Source organism: Parasteatoda tepidariorum, chromosome 9 (genome assembly GCF_043381705.1).
Source record: "Parasteatoda tepidariorum isolate YZ-2023 chromosome 9, CAS_Ptep_4.0, whole genome shotgun sequence".
Lineage (NCBI taxonomy): Eukaryota > Metazoa > Arthropoda > Arachnida > Araneae > Theridiidae > Parasteatoda > Parasteatoda tepidariorum.
Genome location: NC_092212.1, coordinates 10860176 through 10881316, shown reverse-complemented (window position 1 = coordinate 10881316; position 21141 = coordinate 10860176). Strand labels below are relative to the sequence as shown.

At 34.0% G+C, this 21141-nt stretch overlaps 1 protein-coding gene across 2 annotated transcripts in view; it reads left to right on the top strand.

Moving 5' to 3' along the window:
- The window catches only part of LOC107442616 (uncharacterized), a 43057-nt gene extending 30423 nt beyond the window's left edge, over window positions 1-12634 (top strand). The window contains exon 2 of one of the 2 annotated variants that reach the window (XM_016056225.3): window positions 11378-12634. In XM_016056225.3, coding sequence (XP_015911711.2) covers window positions 11378-12033 — 656 coding nt within the window. In that variant the 3' untranslated portion in view covers window positions 12034-12634. Of the gene's footprint in view, window positions 1-6139; window positions 7387-11377 lie in introns of those variants that run through there. The other variant, XM_071184850.1, reaches the window with a different exon arrangement.
- The last annotated feature ends 8507 nt before the right edge of the window (window positions 12635-21141 follow it).

Here is a 21141-nt window from a genome sequence, read left to right as displayed (position 1 = left end):
TTGGTGTCGCCATCTATCGGATACAGTTTGCAATTTAATTGAGCTGTTTTACTTTTTTCATTGAAGAAGAGTTTGATAATCTACATATTACACTAATGCAAGAGTTCAGAATGAATAGTCCGGAATTGGGCATGACTATGACATTATGGAGCATTATCTCTAATGATTCTTTGCAGTAATTGGAGTACCTCTTCATTCTTTATGAGTTCTTGCAGTTCTTTTATTATTATGACAAGTCTGCGAGCCATACCGGCTGTTGTTGTGGGAATCGGGCGAGAGCCCTTCCTAGTGGGACGGGCTATGCACCCAGTGTAGTTTGCGGTGTGGGATTCACTACAGTTGCAACATTTTGGTGGAGTGTGTCTGTCCTTTCTGCATTCATGGGAGCGATGATTGCCAGCGCATTTCACACATCTTGAGGCAGCGTTGCATGATCTTTGAGTGTGGTGGAATGCTTGACAATTAAAACATTGAATTGGTCCACGACCCCCCCTAAATCTCTCTATTCTGACTGGAATACTTTGAATAGTGGTGATGGAGTTAATTTGATGATTTTGCACTGTATTTTTAAGAATTATGAGAAAAAGTGGGAGGAGCCTATAGGCCTCGCCCACTTTTCTCTTAAACTGTATGACTTTATGAGTTGTAATGCCTGTTTTTGCCAGTTGATGGGAGATCTCATCTGTTTTGTATTCTGTTGATAGTCCACGGAGTAATACTTTAATATGTATGGTTGGATGTGCTTGTGCAGAGGTTATGGGTGTGTCTGTTTCTTCATTGGGAACTTCCATGGGTGGAGCTATGTCGGAGTTGACTATTGTTTCAGATAGTAGCAAGGAGGTGGCGGCATCTATTGGTGAAGAAGAGGTGCTTTCTGTAATCATGATTTGTGTATCCTCAATATTTTTGGCTTTGTTTTGCTTTTTCTTCTTCCTTTTTCGCTTTTTTGTAGGAGGCTCTGCATTATTTTTAGCTGTATTTTCTGTATCGGTTGTCATTTCGCTTTTCTGTTCTAAAATTTGGCCTGCATCTTGAGTTTCCATAAGTTGAGTTTTGAGTTGCGAGCAATCCTGGAGCTCTTTCGCTGTTGTTTCAATTTCTTCGTTGGTCATCCTTATCATTTCCATCCATTCTTCATATAACTTTCGTTCACCTGGACTCATGCTTTCCACATTTACCGTTGGTTCTCGTGAAGTCTTTTCGGTTTGCCATTTTCCGCCACGTGGATGATTTTGATATGTAGCCATATTGCGTGATTTGATTTTGTTGTCGAATTCTGTGGATTCCTCATCCGTCGTAGAGTCACTGAGGTTTTGACGCCCGGTAGGCGTGCTTGTCTTTCCACCACGTCCGCAACGTCGAAGACTCATTTTGCAGTACTTTAAAAATTGAATTGAATAAACTTAAACTTAATTTTTGTACTTTACTTTAAACTACGAGCTTCAAACTTTGCCACGTCCAGACATAATTTCGAGAGAATTATTAAGAACTACTCACCAAAAGGATTAAACATCAATAACTCAAAACATCAAAATTTTTTCCTCGTCAGGAACATCAAATGGGCTGATCGGAATCGTCAAGGATCTGAATCAACTCTCAAGTTCGCGACCAGCCAGGTTTTCAGATTTTCAAGGCAGGTATCTCACAGTATTTTATGTTAATATATATACTTAGTTTTCTTTAAAAATAGTGGTGCTCAAAAAAATTATAAATTTTGTTTATAAATGCAAGGAATGTATAGAAAGCATACATTTTACTACCACTTTAAATATGGAAATAAAATTTTACACCAAATGCGTAAAAGTTGGCAGGTATGCTTGTGTCATGCTATACCTTTTGAAGAGCAAGCAAAAATAGTCAAATATTTGAGAAATTTACTTTCTAGTTATTTACCGTTTTTTTAAAAATTATTTTGGTGTGTCCGGAGCAAGTTGGCATCTCTGAATATAGCCTTTTTCCATGAAACAAAAGCGCACTATATCTAAATTGTCCACCAAAAGAGAAGACAATGTTCTAAAGTGTGTTTTTTTACATTAAAAAAAATATTTTTTTTGGCCGGTTTTTTTAAAAAAATCTGTGCGCTAATGGGTTAATATAAAGCTGTGCTTTAAAACGTTGGATGCTTAGAAGCAAATAGTTTTTAATTTTTAGTGGTTTGCAATTTTTTTTTGTATAACAGGGTTCCCAAAGACTAGCCATAAATATTCATAGAAACAATTTGAAGTTTTCCGAAATTCGCTACCACTTAAATTTCGATATTCATCTGACTTGTATCAGATTCAAAGAAGTGTTTTTCTAGTGGTAGGGAATAGCCAATTAAAATAATATTGCATGCTGGTATTTCGTTAAAATTTGCCCAACATTTAAAATCAATAAAGATGCTGAATATTGGGGTTATCTCGGTGTTTGGCGCGAAGCGCCACTGACCGATTCGTCTACACTAGAACGGCATATGCTAGGAAGTCATATGTTAGAGTTCAAGTCATCATTGGAGTAGAGCATGAATGTGGTTAGATGATCATCATTCAGATGGGGAGACCCCATTAAGTAAAGTTTGAAGCAAGCTGTGGTCGGCTCGTGGAAAAGGCTTAGTTCTGGATGTTGGATTAGGCTCTGGAGAGGAGTGATTGCAGCATTGTCACTAGTTCGGCGTTTTGAAGGAGTTCTTGCATCTCTTTAAAGATGCGGAGAAGTCTAGTATAGCTCGTTCACCAGGAGTTGGCACTTGGCTCCGCCTTAATCACGTGGTATGCGACGATACTATTTCGCTATTTTCGGGAGAAGATTGAGAGCAATCCTGAACAAGGTTGCTATTTGGCGATCGTAGGGCAAAAATATTTATTTCGCAAACTTCATCTGCATTTTTTTAACATTAAATATTTCTAAATTTGATGATATTTCCCTCTTTTGAGTGAATAGTTTGTCCTTTTTGAGACATTTTGCTGGGAAAACAGCAGTTTTTAAATTTAAAATATATTGAACCATTTAGAGAAACGAAAGGTATAATAGCGGATGATAAAGCGAAGTAAGTGACTGGAAAAAATTCACTTTTGTGTTTGGGGGGCGCATTAAGGGTTGTCTCAATTTCCAAAGCGGAGATGTTTCTCTTCTTACTCCCGCGCTGAAATGAACTCTGCATCCAAGGAGGTGGAGCCAAGTGCCAACTCTTGGTGAACGAGCTATAGTCTTTTACCTGTTGATATATTTGGTCGTTCACTGCAGCCAGTGAAACAGGAATCAATAAAAAAATTTAAGCAAGATTAATATATATGTTTAAGTTTTTTAAATTTAGTGATAGTCAAAGTAATTTTAAAAAACATTTATTTAACGAGAATAAACAGGAATTATACAAATTTTGCCACCACATATAATATAAAAATAAAATCTTTCGCAATAACCAGAAGAGTTGGCAGGCATGGAATTCTTTAAATCTTTTAAGATTTAAAACCTTTTTGTTAAGCGAGAAAAATTTAATGTTCAAGTTAAAAAAAAAGAGGAATGTATTTATTTGTAATAAATTTTGCTACCAGTTTAAGAGTTTCGGCGGTCCTTTGGAAGTCCTGGAATAAGTGTTGCCAGATTAGTCACATTGAGTTAGGAAAAGTTAGCTATTCATACATCGTGGTGGTCAAATTATTGTAAATCAACTTACTTTTATCAAAAATCAGATAATAAATAGTAAAAATTGGCACAACTTTAAAAACTCAAAAACATAATCTATCGATAAAATAAGAACAGTTGGAATCTATGTGTTTATTTGGATTTAAAATTAATTATTATAAAAATCTTTAAGATTATTTACTCAAGACTGCATTTTTAGACTAAAATTACAAGGCTCCACGACCTGGAAAAGAAATGAGTGGTAGCTAAGATTTTTCAAGACTACAAAAAAAAAAAAAAAAAAAAAANTATCTGCACCAAACTTGTAAATTCGTTCGAAGACATGAAGAAAAAAAATAATAATAATAATTTTTTTTGCTTTTACTTCCGACTTTTTTTTTGTTGCTCTCTTGCATTTTTACTTTATATTAAAACTTTATTGGTAGCCCAAAACATCTAGATTTATCTCACTTTTACCACCACTTAAAAAAAAAAAAAATTCTAGATCGTTGGACCCTGGAGTAATTCCATTTTGATTTATTGTTGGTACAACCTACATTTGTAGGCTTGTGAGCTCAACTAAGGTTTATAAACCTTTGTAAAGTAAAAGGACTGATAGCGAAATTCAGAGAAGAACATATATTTAGCATAACAGTGCACTAACATATATTTAGGATAACAGTGGGATTCGAGCCCACGATGTTTGACGTGTGAAACCACTCGGCCAAAATGGCACCTCCATATTGATGAATACGAAGACGCTAGCCGTGATGGGTCGATAGAGCATTCGCCTTAAAAGGACGTGAACCTGGTTCAAATCCCAGCGATGGCTGTTCGACACGAATTCCGTATCTAGCTTGCATCGACCACAGTGCTGACGTGAAATATCCTCAGTGGTAGACAGATCATGCGTTAGAGTCCCCTTGCCGTTAGGCTAACCATAGGTGGTTTTCGTTGTTTTCCTCTCCTTGTAACGCAAATGAGGGTTGGGTCCAGGGGGGAAAGCGAGACGGAAAAGAGGAAAGACTGGTAGTAAAACCATTTCTGTTTTTGCTTGTTTTCTGTTTTCGGAAGGATTTTACTTATTCTTTTTTTAAACTATACAACAAAAAATACTTTATCTCGGAAAAGAAGCAGTTTTATATATATGCTAAAATTATAAAAGAAATATTGGTAGTTACAGATATTTTAGTTTTCTCGAAAATAATACACGAATGAAATGTCTTTCGTACCAGTGAGGTTTTCCATCTTGCTAAATAAGATGGAAAACATCACTGTTCGTCTTTTTCCGTCTTGCTATATAAGTGCTTTCAGCCAGAGCTATCAAAAAGTCCTCATCGAAGGCAAAATTTCCCCCAATATTTGATCCAGTATTTCCCTTGTCTTCTGGATTGAGTTAAAAATTACAAGGCTACGGAGCTGAACATTAGTAGTCGCAAACGCAAAATTAGGTCGGCTGTTCAAGGACGATAATAAAAAAATTCCGACTTTTGATAAATCTCATTAAACTATTTATACGTCATGATGGACAAAATTTCAACGATTCTAACTTATTAGAATATTAATGAATTACTTCTCTTCAACTAGATGAAAAACGTTTGAGACTATGGAAATTCCTATGGAAAAATTGCGTTATTTAACGCTAGTACTAATTGAAATTCAAAAAATGTTTATCTCTATGCCAAACTATATATATATANTATATATATACTATAAGGATTTTGACTCCGCAGGATTTAATGAAGACATAATTAATTCTCAGGCTGATGGCAGCTTATTTTTGTAGAGACGCAACTTTATCTAAAATACAAATTATTGTGTGCTGCTGATGGTGTAGAATAGACTGGATATATAGTATTTATTGATTTTCTAGACTAGTGAAAAATAGCGAGTCAGTTCCTACACTGTTAGAATTTTCGTTATAAAATTATGGTAAAATAACCGACAGTTGTCTGTTCATCTAATTAACCGTAAAGTTTAAAGTAAGGAACACTTTTTTCTTTACGGTGTTAAAACCGTTTACAACTAGTATGGTTATAAAACCATGATTACGAAACTATGCTTTTTTAACCATTTACAACTAGCACGGTTTCAATACCGTAAAACAATTACTAGGCATAGGAGATTTCGTTTGATAATGGACATCAGAGAGTGCAGGACACTGGAAGCTCTACATGTAGTGAAGGGAATGGAGGAAATGTTGTGGTGTCAACACTGGAACTCAAACCCCAGCTCTGTCGGTCATGAGCCTGACAGATTAGCCCTCTCAGCTATAACATGTAAGCAGTTGTAAAGTACTGAGTGGCTTCATTAGGTGGGCTTAGTTTGTGCGATAAAATTCTGATTGTTTAACGTATTAGGTGAAAAACAGTTACTAAACGGTATCTCTCACAGATAACAGTTTTAATACCATCCTATTTATGGTTATTTCACTGTTTTGTTAGAATATGGTAAAATAACAACTAAATAAATTGTCATCTAACCATTTTTCCGAGAAATTTCTAACAGTGTAACGGGTTATTTTTCTATCTTTGTTTAGTGGAAACATGGAGTGACGAGGAACATGTAAACTCTAGAAGAACACTTTTGGAATACGAGACTTCTTTTGCAAGTGTGACTATAGAAGATTTCATAATTGTTGTTGTTTCTTCCATTTCGTTTATTCTGGTCGTGTTTGTGATTGGATTTTGTCGTTTCCGATTCGAAAAACAATGCATACAATATTGCGGTGAGTGTTGCAGAATTCCAAGGGAGCCCCATTCCAGCGAGAGTTTCAACCGACTGCAAATTGCCTCCCAATCTCCGCCATATGTTCGCTTCAAAAATTTTGGAGATCTCTCTACCGTATCCTTACCAGTTATCACTGAACCACAAAGTACAACCAGAATTTCATCCCAATTTAATATGCAAGATAACTTTTTACCTGATAATAGTCAATCCGCGCAACCATCTCATGGGAGAACCTGTGCCAATGCACAAAATGCTGAGCCTCTACTCAACATATCAAACCAGCAACATATCAACAGCTCAATATATCAACCAGCAATAATGCGTTCTGAAAGTGTTGATGAACCCCCACCAGATTATTTCTCTCTGGATCTTGTGGAGTTACCAATGGATGGTAGCCAAAAGTAATAAGCAAGATAGTCATTAAGAAATAAATCTAAACACTAATTCTTTTTATTTATTAAGAAATATCAACATGTCAAATACTCCAGCATTAATTGAACTGAAATTGTTAATGAACGCCGACTAGATTATTACTCTCTTGATTTTGCCTAGTTATTCGTAGCAAAAAGCCTAAACCAATCATCAGGACAATGATGCAACAACGAATCTGAAAACTCGTCTCTTTGATCTACCAAGAACTTTTTGCCAAAAAATTATGAATTTTATATTTGAAATTATATGATATTAAACGTTTATGACATTCCTATGTTAATTATTTGATTCTTTTCTAGAACAAGTAGCTTTATCTGCTTTATAATCACAAACCAGATATAAATTATTTAGATGACGGATATTTTTAAAGTGATGATTTATTGTTATCTTCGTAAAACCAAAACTCCAGCATTAAATGAACTGAAATTGTTAATGAACGCCGACTAGATTATTACTCTCTTGATTTTGCCTAGTTATTCGTAGCAAAAAGCCTAAACCAATCATCAGGACAATGATATAACAACGAATCTGAAAACTCGTCTCTTTAATCTACCAAGAACTTTTTGCCAAAAAATTATGAATTTTATATTTGAAATTATATGATATTAAACGTTTATGACATTCCTATGTTTATTATTTGACTCTTTTCTAGAACAAGTAGCTTTATCTGCTTTATAATCACGAACCAGATATAAATTATTTAGATGACGGATATTTTTAAAGTGATGATTTATTGTTATCTTCGTAAAACCAAAACTCCAGCATTAAATGAACTGAAATTGTTAATGAACGCCGACTAGATTATTACTCTCTTGATTTTGCCTAGTTATTCGTAGCAAAAAGCCTAAACCAATCATCAGGACAATGATATAACAACGAATCTGAAAACTCGTCTCTTTAATCTACCAAGAACTTTTTGCCAAAAAATTATGAATTTTATATTTGAAATTATATGATATTAAACGTTTATGACATTCCTATGTTTATTATTTGACTCTTTTCTAGAACAAGTAGCTTTATCTGCTTTATAATCACGAACCAGATATAAATTATTTAGATGACGGATATTTTTAAAGTGATGATTTATTGTTATCTTCGTAAAACCAAAACTCCAGCATTAAATGAACTGAAATTGTTAATGAACGCCGACTAGATTATTACTCTCTTGATTTTGCCTAGTTATTCGTAGCAAAAAGCCTAAACCAATCATCAGGACAATGATATAACAACGAATCTGAAAACTCGTCTCTTTAATCTACCAAGAACTTTTTGCCAAAAAATTATGAATTTTATATTTGAAATTATATGATATTAAACGTTTATGACATTCCTATGTTTATTATTTGACTCTTTTCTAGAACAAGTAGCTTTATCTGCTTTATAATCACGAACCAGATATAAATTATTTAGATGACGGATATTTTTAAAGTGATGATTTATTGTTATCTTCGTAAAACCAAAACTCCAGCATTAAATGAACTGAAATTGTTAATGAACGCCGACTAGATTATTACTCTCTTGATTTTGCCTAGTTATTCGCAGCAAAAAGCCTAAAACAATCACCAGGACATAAATTATTTAGATGACGGATATTTTTAAAGTGATGATTTATTGTTATCTTCGTGAAACAAAAACCTGAATTTGGTAAGCCATTCATGCTTTTGATATTGTAATTTTTGTTTGAAAGTTCAATCGGCAGGATAATTAATACAAACTATACAATAATGCATTTTCAATCGAAGCCAGCCAGTGCAATTTCCTTAAATGTACGTACAGTGCTAAGAAAAAAAAACAGACCACCTAGAATAACTTTTGATCTAATAATCGGATCTTCACGTTCTAGGACTCAATTTTAATGCTTTGAGGGTGCAACCTCAAATTTGCCATTTAATTAATTCAGATGCTATTTTAAGTTACGATATCAGACAAAAAAATTTCTTTCTCTGAATAAACATACCCTTTTTTCCCCAACGGATTCGGATTTTTTAACTTCCAAAATATAGAGAGTAGCCGTAGTCTGAGAAGTATGGTGCCCATAGTTTGATCAGGTGAGCGATCTAAAGTTTGGACCCCTTAATGTTAATTTTACTTCGTGCGTATTTCGCCATATTTCAAGAACTTTTTAAATAGTCTTATATTTTCCAGATTCGGGGGTCAGAAATTTGATCCCGTTGAAATAAAAGGTATGTTTATTCAGGAAAATTCTTCTGTCTGAATTTCTTAACTTAAAATATCGCATGCACAAACTAATTAGAAAACTAATAGCGTGGTCTCCTCCTCGAAGCATTAAATTTGAGACCTAGAATGTGAAGATCTGATTAAGAAGTTAGAAGTTATTCAGAATTGTCGTTGATTTTTTTCTGACTAACTGTACAAAGAAAAAAAAAGAATAATTAATGTAAATTTTATATACGTGACGGAGATATCCACTTGCTCTGGACAGCGGAAGAATATTTTCAAGTTCTAGTCTTTAATTGTATGGTTCTTGGTTTAATAAATTCGATTTACAGTTTTTGCCCATCACTATTTCTAAATAATAGAATGACTTATGAGATAAGCCACTTTGTTACAGGTAAGTCGTGATAAGCTTTTTAAAAAGTTGGCACAATTAACCGAAAATTTGTAAATTTTAGTTCGTAGCTCTCTACTGTTTCACAAAATATTTTGTCGAATCCAAAGCAGTTGGCATATCTGCCGTAAATAACTTCACCGTAGTGCTCGGGTCGGAATTTAAGATGCATACTAAAACATGTATCGCTACTATTTGAAATATTGTTGTTAGAATTATTAAGAAGGTTTGTGGTTTTAAACCTTATATGCTCCATCGAAATTAATACGATGACGACGGGATTTCCTGGTTTGCTGAACGGTGGGCTCGTGTTCGTGAAAACGTGATTTTGAATCCCGCTGGTCGAAGAATCCCTGTATTAAATTGCGACTGGAACACGTTAAAACTGTTTATGTCACAAAGTCTTCCAAGTTCCCATAAAAGAGTACTGGGTGTACTGAATCGGAGATTGATCTTACTCTGGTTCAGGTCAAAATTACGATCTGTGGATGAAGAATTGTGTCTTACCTCTAAAACGGGCTGCGAGGTGTATGTGGCTAAAGATCTTGGCCATAGATTACGCCAAAGAAAAGCAAGAAACACACACTCTGCCTCAAAAACTTGCCCGATTTCCAGCAGGCTTGCTGATTGACAAGTGGCATAAGTAACAACATAATAACGATTATATCGAAAGTTATCGCTCTAAGTCTTAAAATTTTTAGATCGTAAAAATTAGTAACCATGCAACTTTAAGAATTTTTGAAAACTTTATATGAATAATGCACTAAATAGTTTAAATCATTGTTTCTCAACCACCAGTCAGCGTACCGGTGCCTGACCCCTAATTTACAATCCAGTAGCATTCAACGACTCTCTTTTTTGGAGATTTTCCTCATGGCTGTGGTAGGTAGCAGTTATAGGCTTAATTTCTTTTAAAATTTGTTACCTAAACTAAAAGAAAAAGTCAAGAGTAATTTTTTAATTTTTTTAAAAAGAAAATGTCCATCAGGAGAACGGATAATCAAATTCCACAGGATTGTAAAATCGCTTCCATGCCGCAAATTTTGATTCACGGGTCTAACAAGCGCTATTACCTAAAACTAATGAATTTGTTATCTGCTCAATATCGAACAAAGACCTTTTTACCTCATTTATTGTCAAAAGTATAAAAAAAAAGACTCTAATCCGATTTCTCTCCCCCTTCAGTAGCTTCTTTAACATACAACAGATCAAATGACAATATGGTATTTTCTCGAACGCATGCTTTTAACTCCATAAGGTTCTGTTAAAATTTTATTGCTTTTTTCTTCAACTTATTTGCCTGAAAGTACATTTCCAGTTATGAGTATAATTTAATGAAAACATTCAAATCGACTCGATCTTGGTCCGCTTTTCGTGTTCATGTAACTAGGTTATAACATCTAGAATTGACATGTTTGTCTGCAATAAACGACAACAGCAATCAAATTAAATCGTTTCATTTATTATGTTTTTTGCATGCTTATTATCTTCATCTTCCTTACCTGAATAGCAAAAACAATAATTTTATTAGAATTTACATTAATTTTATTCATATTTAAATTGAGGATAATAATTTATTTTCCCTCGACGGTACCTGTATACCCTAGAGGGCGTGTCCCCAGGTGGCGGATCAGGGAATGCCTCCATTGGTTTCCCTTGGCTGGTAGAAAGGAAATAAAACACCTTCGACGGACCAACAGGCAAAAGTCCAACCTCCTAGGAGGCTCTGGCAACCTTCTTCTTCCGCTGTTTTAGATACTTTTGGACAAATTTAATTTTCCTTGCAGTACTCGACAAGACAACAACAACAACAATTGAGGCTCAAAATATTTCTCATTGTTAAGAGAATGTGAATGATCAGAAACAAACTGGTCAAAAAATTGCTTAAGCGCCACGATTTTGTAAAAATTATGCCGATTTTCCAAATTACTAACACTTTACTGGTCAACAATAAAACACTAGGACGCCAATATATATATATATATATANTTCAGTTTGTTGTAGGTTCATAACTAAAAACTGAATTCTTTCCGTTCTTTTGTTTAGTTGAAAACTTCAACGACGATGATCATTACAATACTGGAAGAAAACTTATGGAAAAAGGCATGAATGGTGGTGAGTTTGTAATTTACATCATACTGGTAGTCATATTCTCCATGATATCTATATGCTGCCGTCTTTACTGTCGACACGCCTGCAAAGATGAATGCGAGTGTTCAAACGACGATAACAGTGACTGTGAGGGATGTTGCTGTTGCGATGATCACTCTCTGGCAAATCCTAGTCATGCAAGAGCCCCAGCAACCAACACTTGGCAACCACCAGTTCAACAGCAACCTCGACAGTTCACCAATTTTGGAACTCTTTCAACTGAACGAAACACACTTTCGTTTTACAACAGAGCAAATTTTGCTGAAACGCAGAACACTGCAACCATATTTGCCCAAGACAGTTCTAATTTTCAAGCACCACTTGGAATCGCCAATGCTCCTCCGCGGTATGACTTTATGAATGCTCCTAGTGCCCCGCATCCATACAACGCACCCAATGAATCTCATATATATAATATACCAAGTATTCCAGCTGCAGTCCATTCAGTGAATACTGACGATCCACCACCTGATTATGCAAGTGTAGTTCTCGGAGATTTGCTTCAAGGAAATGAACACACACAATTTCCGAGAGTCACGCAAGACAAATAACATGTATAGCATAAAAAATAAATATTGTATTAATTTATGAAAACATATAATGTGTCAACTGTCAATTTTAACGCTTTTTGGGGAAGATTTTTTCCAAGGTTGACAGAATTTCATAGCTTCTTAAAGCTAAATAATTTCTTTTTTAAATTATGGCTGCTTTAACCCTTTGTGCTCGAGGTTCTTTCAACGGTTAAATAAAACGAACAAGTCTAGTCCTAGTTAGATTCTGTTTTGAGATCTGGGCTCCTGGACCGTACAGCGACCCTTATCCCAATCATCTCTTAATTATTTAAACAGTGAATCGGGAACATTTTAGTTAGCAGTCGTTGTGATTGATAACTACAAACTCAAGGTCTGTTATTTATTACACAATACCAGGAGACTACTAAACAAAGTGGTGACTAAATATTAAGACTTAACAATTATACCATTCAGAGTGACAGGTATTTTGTAGTATGCTGTGATGACAGACCCCTCCAACACTGAAGGTTAAATTTTCACTTAGTTCTTATTTAATTGCCAATGGAGAAGTCTTCCTCATAAAACTAAAAATTGCAGCTATGATACTTTTGTTTTAGAAATAAAATTTTTGTTAAAATTGTGGGATGCTTGTTACTGTGCACATTCTTTTTATGTTAACATTTAAATTAAATATTCGCACTAAAATTCAATGAAATAGCGCGTTAAATGTTGACATAGTCTTAGAAACGACTAGTTTTGGGGAAATTCGCAACATAGCATAAGAAATTGATATTTCCACTTCAAGGTTTCTCTTGAGAATTCATATTTCTTTTATCGAAAATTAGAGCACAATTTATCGTTTAGAAACATTCTAATTTCGAAGTTGCTGAGCTAATTTTTAAATTAGGTAGAAACGAAAAAAAAAATAACTGGCTAATAATACTGAATATTTATTAAATGTAACTCATATATGGACTAAAGAAAAAAACAACATGAATAAAGCACAAATAAAAGCATATACGTGACTAAGTTGTCTCTACAAAATGAATCTAAAAAAAGAAACACTTGGCAATAACCTTTCATTTCTTTTATTTTCCTTTTGAATAACAAACCCTCATTTTAAATGGTTTTTAGTAGGAATGCCACTTCCGACTAAATACGCAAAAAGTGGTGACTGATTCAAAATTTTATTTAACGATATTAAAATTAGACACAATTTTTAAAAATTACTATTCATAATACATAATGATCTGGTCTAGCTGGGCCAATAATGGCCCTTTTCCCAATCATCCTGTAATGAGAACATAAGCAAAAACAATAGACGGATTACATAAAAATGCAACAAATATTTGAATGTATAGAATATTTTAAGACATAGTTACAAGCAGTGTGGTGCAACTTTTTTTTTTATAATTGTGACTAATTTTAAATCTAAATCATAGTGGTAGTTAAAATTGAATAATTAAAGAGACAATTGTTAAAAATAATAATTTGAATTTATAACACATTTAACATTTTTTGTCGCTTCTGGCATCCCTGTCTTTAACCTTTTCGGGCCGACTGTCACAAATACGTGACAGCATAAAACCGTATCAATCAGGTTAATAATATAAAACTGGTATTCAAAGTATTTCTTTAGCAGTTTATTTGTGGGCGGAGTAATAATTGTTTGATTTATTTAATTCACCAATCCTTTGTTCAAAATAAAACTATTTAGTTATACTTTGAATTAACATTGATTATATATATGTTTAAACTAACAATAATTAAATTAAAAGCAAAGTAAGTCTGTNCCTTTCAAAGAAAGCTGTAGCAAGATTGCAACTTGATTCTGATTTTGTACGAATGCTTTTCTGAATCACCCGTCCCCAAAGGGTTAAGGGGTAGGTACAAGTGGGTTAACTGTTCTATAATAAACCCTGAAAGGTTAAAAAAGAACGAATTTTTTTTTGTAGACAGAATTCAAAATTAATATTTAACATTACAGTAAAAATGGAAATATTTTTGTTTCAAATTGTATTTTATCTTTTACTAGCTTATGTTTAAAAAATAATTATATTTATAATACCTCTTAAGCGTAATACTCATTTATATAATTTTGTAGTACATGTCACAGTTCAGATCACTTCGAGCCAAATATTGAGTTAACAACAGTATACAGCATGAAAAAACTTTCCTTGCAGTGTTGGAATACACTCAAATTAAATCCTTTACTTGTTATATCCGAACTCATCGCCACGGACTGTTCAAAGTTGGATAATTTTACTGCACCTCAATGAGTGAGGGGAAAACGTTGATTGTTTTGATTTAATATTTTTACTTTTTAGTGTATTTAATCATGCCTTTAAAATTTAATGTTCCTTGAGCAGCCTGGTACTATTTAATCAACGGACGAGTCCTGGCGTTGCAGACCACTGTCATTGTCATTGAGCAGTAACGTCTATCATAGGATGACGGGGAAGTGAGATTGTTTTACACTTTTTACAAAAATAATTTTGAATTTAGAGATACTAAATTTACAGCAGGTGGTAACATGTTTTATTTCGCATTTTTATTCATTTTAATAAATCGCTCATGGGCTGCAATAGTGGCACAACTCAAAAAATCATGTTTTGAGATAAGTGTGATTAAAGTTTTCATTGTTGAGGAAAATGCATAAGAAATGCTTTACTTTACTTACTTTACTTTATTTATAAAAAATTGGGCACCTGGGCCGCGCAGCGGCCCCTATCCCATACATCTAGAAATTTACATAAGTTTAAAGTGATAACATTTTGAATTTAGCAGTCGATGTGGTTGCTAATACAAAATTACAAGCACTTTGCTTGGGTAAATAAACATTTGAATATCGAAACTAAATTTACACATATAAATATAAGCATATAAATATAAACATAATTTGAAATATATATACATAGGTTGACATAGATAAACATAGTAGATATAACATTTGACTATAGAATCTAAATTGACACATATTGACATATATAAATATAAACATAATTTGAAATATATATACATAGGTTGACATAAATTAATATAGTAAATATAACATTTGAATATCGAATCTAAATTGACATCTGTTGACATATATAAATATAAGCGAAATATTGTTCATTAAATACAATAGAATTTGCAAAAGAATTTAACGTGCATAAGTTAATAAATATATATGCATAAATTGGCTATATTATCAGAAAATAAAATTTGATGTAATTTAATGTAACATAAGTAAAAGTCTACTGTGAAAAGTTCAGTGAATTTAACTTGAGAGTCTTGAAAATAAGAATAGAACTCACTGGGTTTGAGATGATTCCCCGATGATCTCCCTTAGAAGACGGAGCACTTCTTCATTTTTGAGCAATTCCTGTAATTCTTTGATTAATGACACTAATCGGTGAGCAAGTTTAGGCGTCGAATTTGATGTTGCTCGAGGGCTCCTTCTGCTGGGGCGGGTCTCGCACCCAGTATAGTTGGCTGTGTGGTTTTTGTAGCAATTACAACATTTTGGAGGTGTTGTTCTGTCTTTGTTGCATTCATGAGACCTGTGGTTTTCAGCGCATTTTACACACCTTGCAGGTGCATTGCAGTGGCTTTGCGTATGTCCATAATTTTGACAGTTGTAACATTGTGTAGGTCTTCGACCTCCTCGAAATCGTTCGATTTTGATCGGGATCTGCTGTATGTTGTTGACTTTGAATACTCTATGGTGATTCACCGTTGATGTTAGGATTATGAGAAAAAGTGGAAGGTGCCGATAGGCCTCTCCCATTCTCTTCTTAAACTGCACTATTTTAAAGGTTTCAATATTGTTTTTCTGTAATTCTGTATTGATGGCATCTTTATCAAAGTCCACAGGCAGGCCCCGGATCAAAACCTTAGTAAATCTGGCTTGCGGTGTTATTTCTGGTTTGCTGGGCGGATCCTGTACTTTGTCGGTAACCTCCTTAGGTTTTGTTGTCGGCAAGATAGTGACGTCATCTGTTGAGTTATGTTGGCTAGAAGAAGGACAGCTGTTTGTAGACATGAGTGTAGAATTATCTTCAATTGTTTTGACTGCATTTTGCTTCTTCTTCTTTTTTCTTTTCTTTGCTGGTGGTTCTGTATTATTGTTAATATTGATGTCCGTGTCAGTTTCTGTATTCGGTGTTGTATTCAAGTTTTCATCTTTATTTTCCATGGTTTTGTCTGCAGTGCTTGGATTAGTTTCAGTCATTATTGATTCGACTTTAATGGAGTTTTCATTCATCACCTTGTTTTCTTCTGCTTGAAATTTTTTCCGCTTCCATCTGACGTGATAAGCTGCATTTGTCAGTTTTAGGAAGTATGAGTATTCATAGTCTCCAGGGTAACTTGATCTTATCTGAATGAGCAGTTTGCTAAGTAATTTATCTAAGCGAATCAGCTCCTCTGTATCAAACTGAGAGTAAAACTCTACAAGATCATCAATATGTTCAAGTTTAACTGATGGAAAATATCTTTTTGAAATCCCACAGGTAGCAATGATTTTTTCTAATGACGTGGACTCTACGCAATGCGACGGTGAATTACGACCAGAGAATGAGACCTTTCCACCACGAGCTGTTTTATGATACGGCATGATTTGAAAAAACAAAATGGCGGGATCAAAATCCAGACATCAAAATGGTCAGTTATCAGTATTGTCTCTCTCGTCTCAGAAACCTGACGAGATCAAAATCAGCATCACTCACCTTGAAACTTTCAGGATAATCAGCATCAATTCTTCATGACCGACATCGCAAGGAAGAAGAAGACACCAGTAGAGCAAGACCAGCATCAGTTGTCGGCATCCTAGACCAGCATAGATCACTTTCTCGCAATTCTCCGATATCAGCAGTTGACCATATCATCCGATTGACCGATCCACTCAATCCTACAGGTCCGAGTCAGCATGTGACATTTCATGACCACTCGAGCCAGAAATGCTTTAGTTTGCTTAAAGGAAGATTACCTTCAAGTTAAATTATGAGTTGTGCTGGTATTGCTGATGAAAAGAATGGGTATTTTCTACTTACACCTGTTCTTAGTACAAAACGTGTTTTTTGAGTTATGCCAAAACTGCAGCCTATGAGCGAAATGTCGTATTGTCTAAGCTTTCTCACCTTTATAGAATCATACAACACATGCGTCAAAGCTCCTACTTTGAAACATGTCCTTTTTAAAAAAAGGTAATAACTGTTACCTCAATTATTTCATTTTTAGAATTTATGACGGAGAAACGGAAAATATGCATCCAATGCATTTAAATTGTCTGCTTCCACCTGAAATCATATGAAGGGAATACGATTACTTTAAAAATTACAAAGGTAGATAGCACTTGAAAAGAAAAAAAAAAGATTCTTATATGTACATTATTGCAGATTTGTAGGATTCTTGAAAAGGATTATGCTAAGTGGTAGTAAAAACATATTGCGATAAAAAGAATTTGCTTAACGTTAATCTTTTTCCAAAAGACATAAATGTCGAGCATACAGATCATATGTGCAGTGCTAAAAAAAAGAATAACTTAGTATAACCTTTGATCTAATGATCGGATTTTCACATACTAGGACTTAATCTTAATGGTTCGAGTGGGTGGCCTCAAAAATGCTAATTAGTTAGTGCAGACTATTTTTTAAGTTGCGAAATAAGACACAGAAACGCACTTTCTCTGAATAAACATATCGTTTTTACAACTGATTATGAACATAAATGAATTATTACTGATTAGAAAATAAAATAATAAAAAGATATAATCTCATCATCAGCTCACACGATTGTATGCGAAAAAATAGTGCTTTCCAATATTGCATTAATATAGCCATAGCAAAATATATTAATACAATAGTGTGAGGAACACCGAAAAAACTGCATCAAAAATGGAGCGTAATAAGCAAAAAATGCAAAATAAGTAAAAAAAACGGCCAAATAAAACAATCAAACAAAGAAAATAGAAAATTCAGAATAAATTTCGAGATGTAATATAAAAAGCGGTCAGCGAATTCAAACTTATCTACACTTACAAGCATTTTTCAAAAATGGCTTAAAGTATTTTCGTAATGCAAAATAGGAAAATAGAAGCGAATATGTAAAAAAGAATGTGTAAATAAAAGGTGAAGGTCGTCTATGTTATGGATGTCTAAAGCTCGAGCTTTACTTTATACAAAAGTATAGCGTTTAGGAGACAAGACTTTGATCTTGACATGTCTTATCTTTTACAAAAATGTTTTGCGTAAAAAGGAGACAAGAGTTTGATTATAACTCATATTTATTTTATAGAAATAAAGGTGTAAAAATTTGGTAGAAAATGAGGAAACCTTCTGATTAATTTTAAAAATTGATTCTAGCTTAACACTATACAAAAATATCTTGCGCATAGGAGACAAGACTTAGAAGTTAATGTGCATCAATTCATACAAAAGTAACTATAATTGCGCATTCAAACAAAAGTAAAGTAAATATACTTACATAAAAAGGAGGCAAGACTTTGGTCGTAACTTATATTTAATTTATCGAGATAATTCTAAAAATTGGGCTGAAAATGAGAAAACCTTCTGATTAATTTTAAAAATTGAAACAGTTTAACATTATACAAAAATATCTGATGAATTGGAGACAAGACTTTGATCTTACGTGTATTAACTTTTAAAAATTTTTTTTTAGGAGTCAAGACTTTTGTCATAAGCTGTATTTAATTTAAAGAAATAAATGAGTAAAATTTGTTCTTAAAAGATGAGAAAACATTATCTTTCATTTATTAATCAAATCGCACATTTGTTTGCTGAAACAGTTTGACATTATTGTATTTAGATAGATGAATTTAAAAAAAAATTTCAGGACAAATGTTATTTCTACAAGTGGAATAATTTTGGCCATCTGATATTTTCGATTGCAAACTGTCTTTAAAGTAAATATATTGGAAATGTTTATTGAGCGGAGGTAGATAAGATAAAAATATACTGGAAAATAGCTGAAAAATAATTTAATATTATTTATTATCTTTATAAATGATATTTATACCAGACACTCATTAAATTGTTATAGATTCGTTATAAACATCTAGTAGATAATTATTGGGGAAAGTAAGTAGAAAAATGATGTATATACACCGAAGAGCCATTACATTATGACCATCCTGCTAATAACATGTAGGACCCCCTTTAGCCCTCAAAACTGTTAGCATCCAACGTGGCATTGATTCCACAAGTTGCTGATAGGAAGTCTGAGGTATCTGGTACCAAGCGCTCACCAACTGGTCCTGCAACATGCGAGGGGGTAGCGTGGCAACACGAGTTTGGTTTTCCAAGTAGGGTCACTAATGCTCTATTGGATTAAGGTCAGGTGAATTTGGGGGCCAAGACATGACTTGAAATTCACTGGAATGTTCCTCGAACCAATCCATGACGATTCGACCCTTATGACACGGTGCATTATCCTGTTGGTAAGCACCATCCCCCTCAGGAAAAACTGTTGGCATGAATGGGTGAACCTGGTCTGCAACTATGTTCAAGTAGCTTACAGACGTCAGGGATTGTTCCATGAGGATTATGGGTCCTAATGTGCCCCATGAAAACATTGTTCCTGGGCGAGAAACCATGAAAACCTGGGAGAGAACATTGTTATAGATGGAGGGTGGTCATAATATAATGGCTCTTCGGTGTATATGTTGCTAAATAATAGGGAACTCAAACTGTTTGAAAGAATCTTGAGAAATCTTCAGGAAAATTTGCCTCTTCTTTTCCTTAGATACGCAGTTTTGAATACAAATGCTGGATTTCTGAAAAGAAAATAAGGGCTTTTCTTTGTTTTGTTTTCTTAAACAGAAAATGTATGTTTAAAGTTTTTGACATTCAGTGCTTTAAGAATTATTTTTTTCCCAAGACATTTTGTAACTAGAAGGTCTCTTGCTTCTCATAATACTTTATTCGATGGAAATAGAAAACAAAAAACATGAGTTGAAGTCATGAAAGGTTTTAGTCATGTTCATGTCATAAGTAGGATGATCAGCAACTTCGAGTTCGTGTCGCGTACTTATTTCGACATTCTGTGACAGTTATTGATAAGTCGTAGCAACGTATAATCAAATTTCCTAAGGAAATTGGGCTAGCATTGCCCAACTAAAACATTATTTGAAAATTGAGGTATGAAAATTTCACAATCATTTCCTCCTAGTCGTGATGACTCATGAGATGGAACTCTCATGAGGTGACTCATGGTTCAAGTCCAAGCTGTGATTGATCGATACGAATTCTGCTCAAGCTCGCACTAATCGCAGTGTTAATGTAGAATATTCTTAATGGTAGGTAAGTCATGTTTTATAATCCCCTTGCTGTTGCACTAACTGTGCGAGGTCATGAAGTTTTCCCCTCTATGTGACGCAGGTGCGGAGATTAAACGATATAAGAAACTAGCCATAGTGAGGTACTTATCGGGAAGGATTAAAGCCATCGTTTTTAAGGGAACTAGACCTCCTGATGTCGGTTGGTTTCCTGAAAAAGTTCTCCACGACGGTTTGTTACGCATATTGCTTGAACAATTAGTTCCTTTTAGTTCTGGGTTGAGTTCAAAATTGAAAGGTTACCGAGCTGCATAGTTGAAATACAAGGTTGCTGTTGATATAATAAAGTAAAATAAAATATTCCCTCCTATGTTTAGCATGCATGACTCAAAAATAATTTATATGAAATATGTAGCAGCCACTAATAAGGAACTCAAATTGCTTGCTCAACAACCACTTAATGAGTTTTTTTTTTTGACTCTGGTATATTATCATTAAATTGAAACACTTCAGTCTCAATAATGCCAACATTACAACAAGCACATAAGGTATTTAAAGAGTTTTCAAAAGCTAACCAACTAAAGTTTATCCACGCAAACTGTTATTTTTTTAGAAATGGCCAAATTCATCCCGTTAGCCAGAGTAATCTCATTTTACTGTAATACGATAAATGAATAATGTACCCGTGTACTAAATGCTTACTAATGCACTTTAAATCTATCGGGGTCACAATGTCCTCCAAGTTCCCTTAACAAATCGATACCTTTGGGAATACTGAGTTGGACATTCATCGTTCTTAGATTCGGGTCAAAACTACGATCTGAATGAATGGGTCCCCGATGTAAAGAGGCTGTGACGTGTGTGTGGCT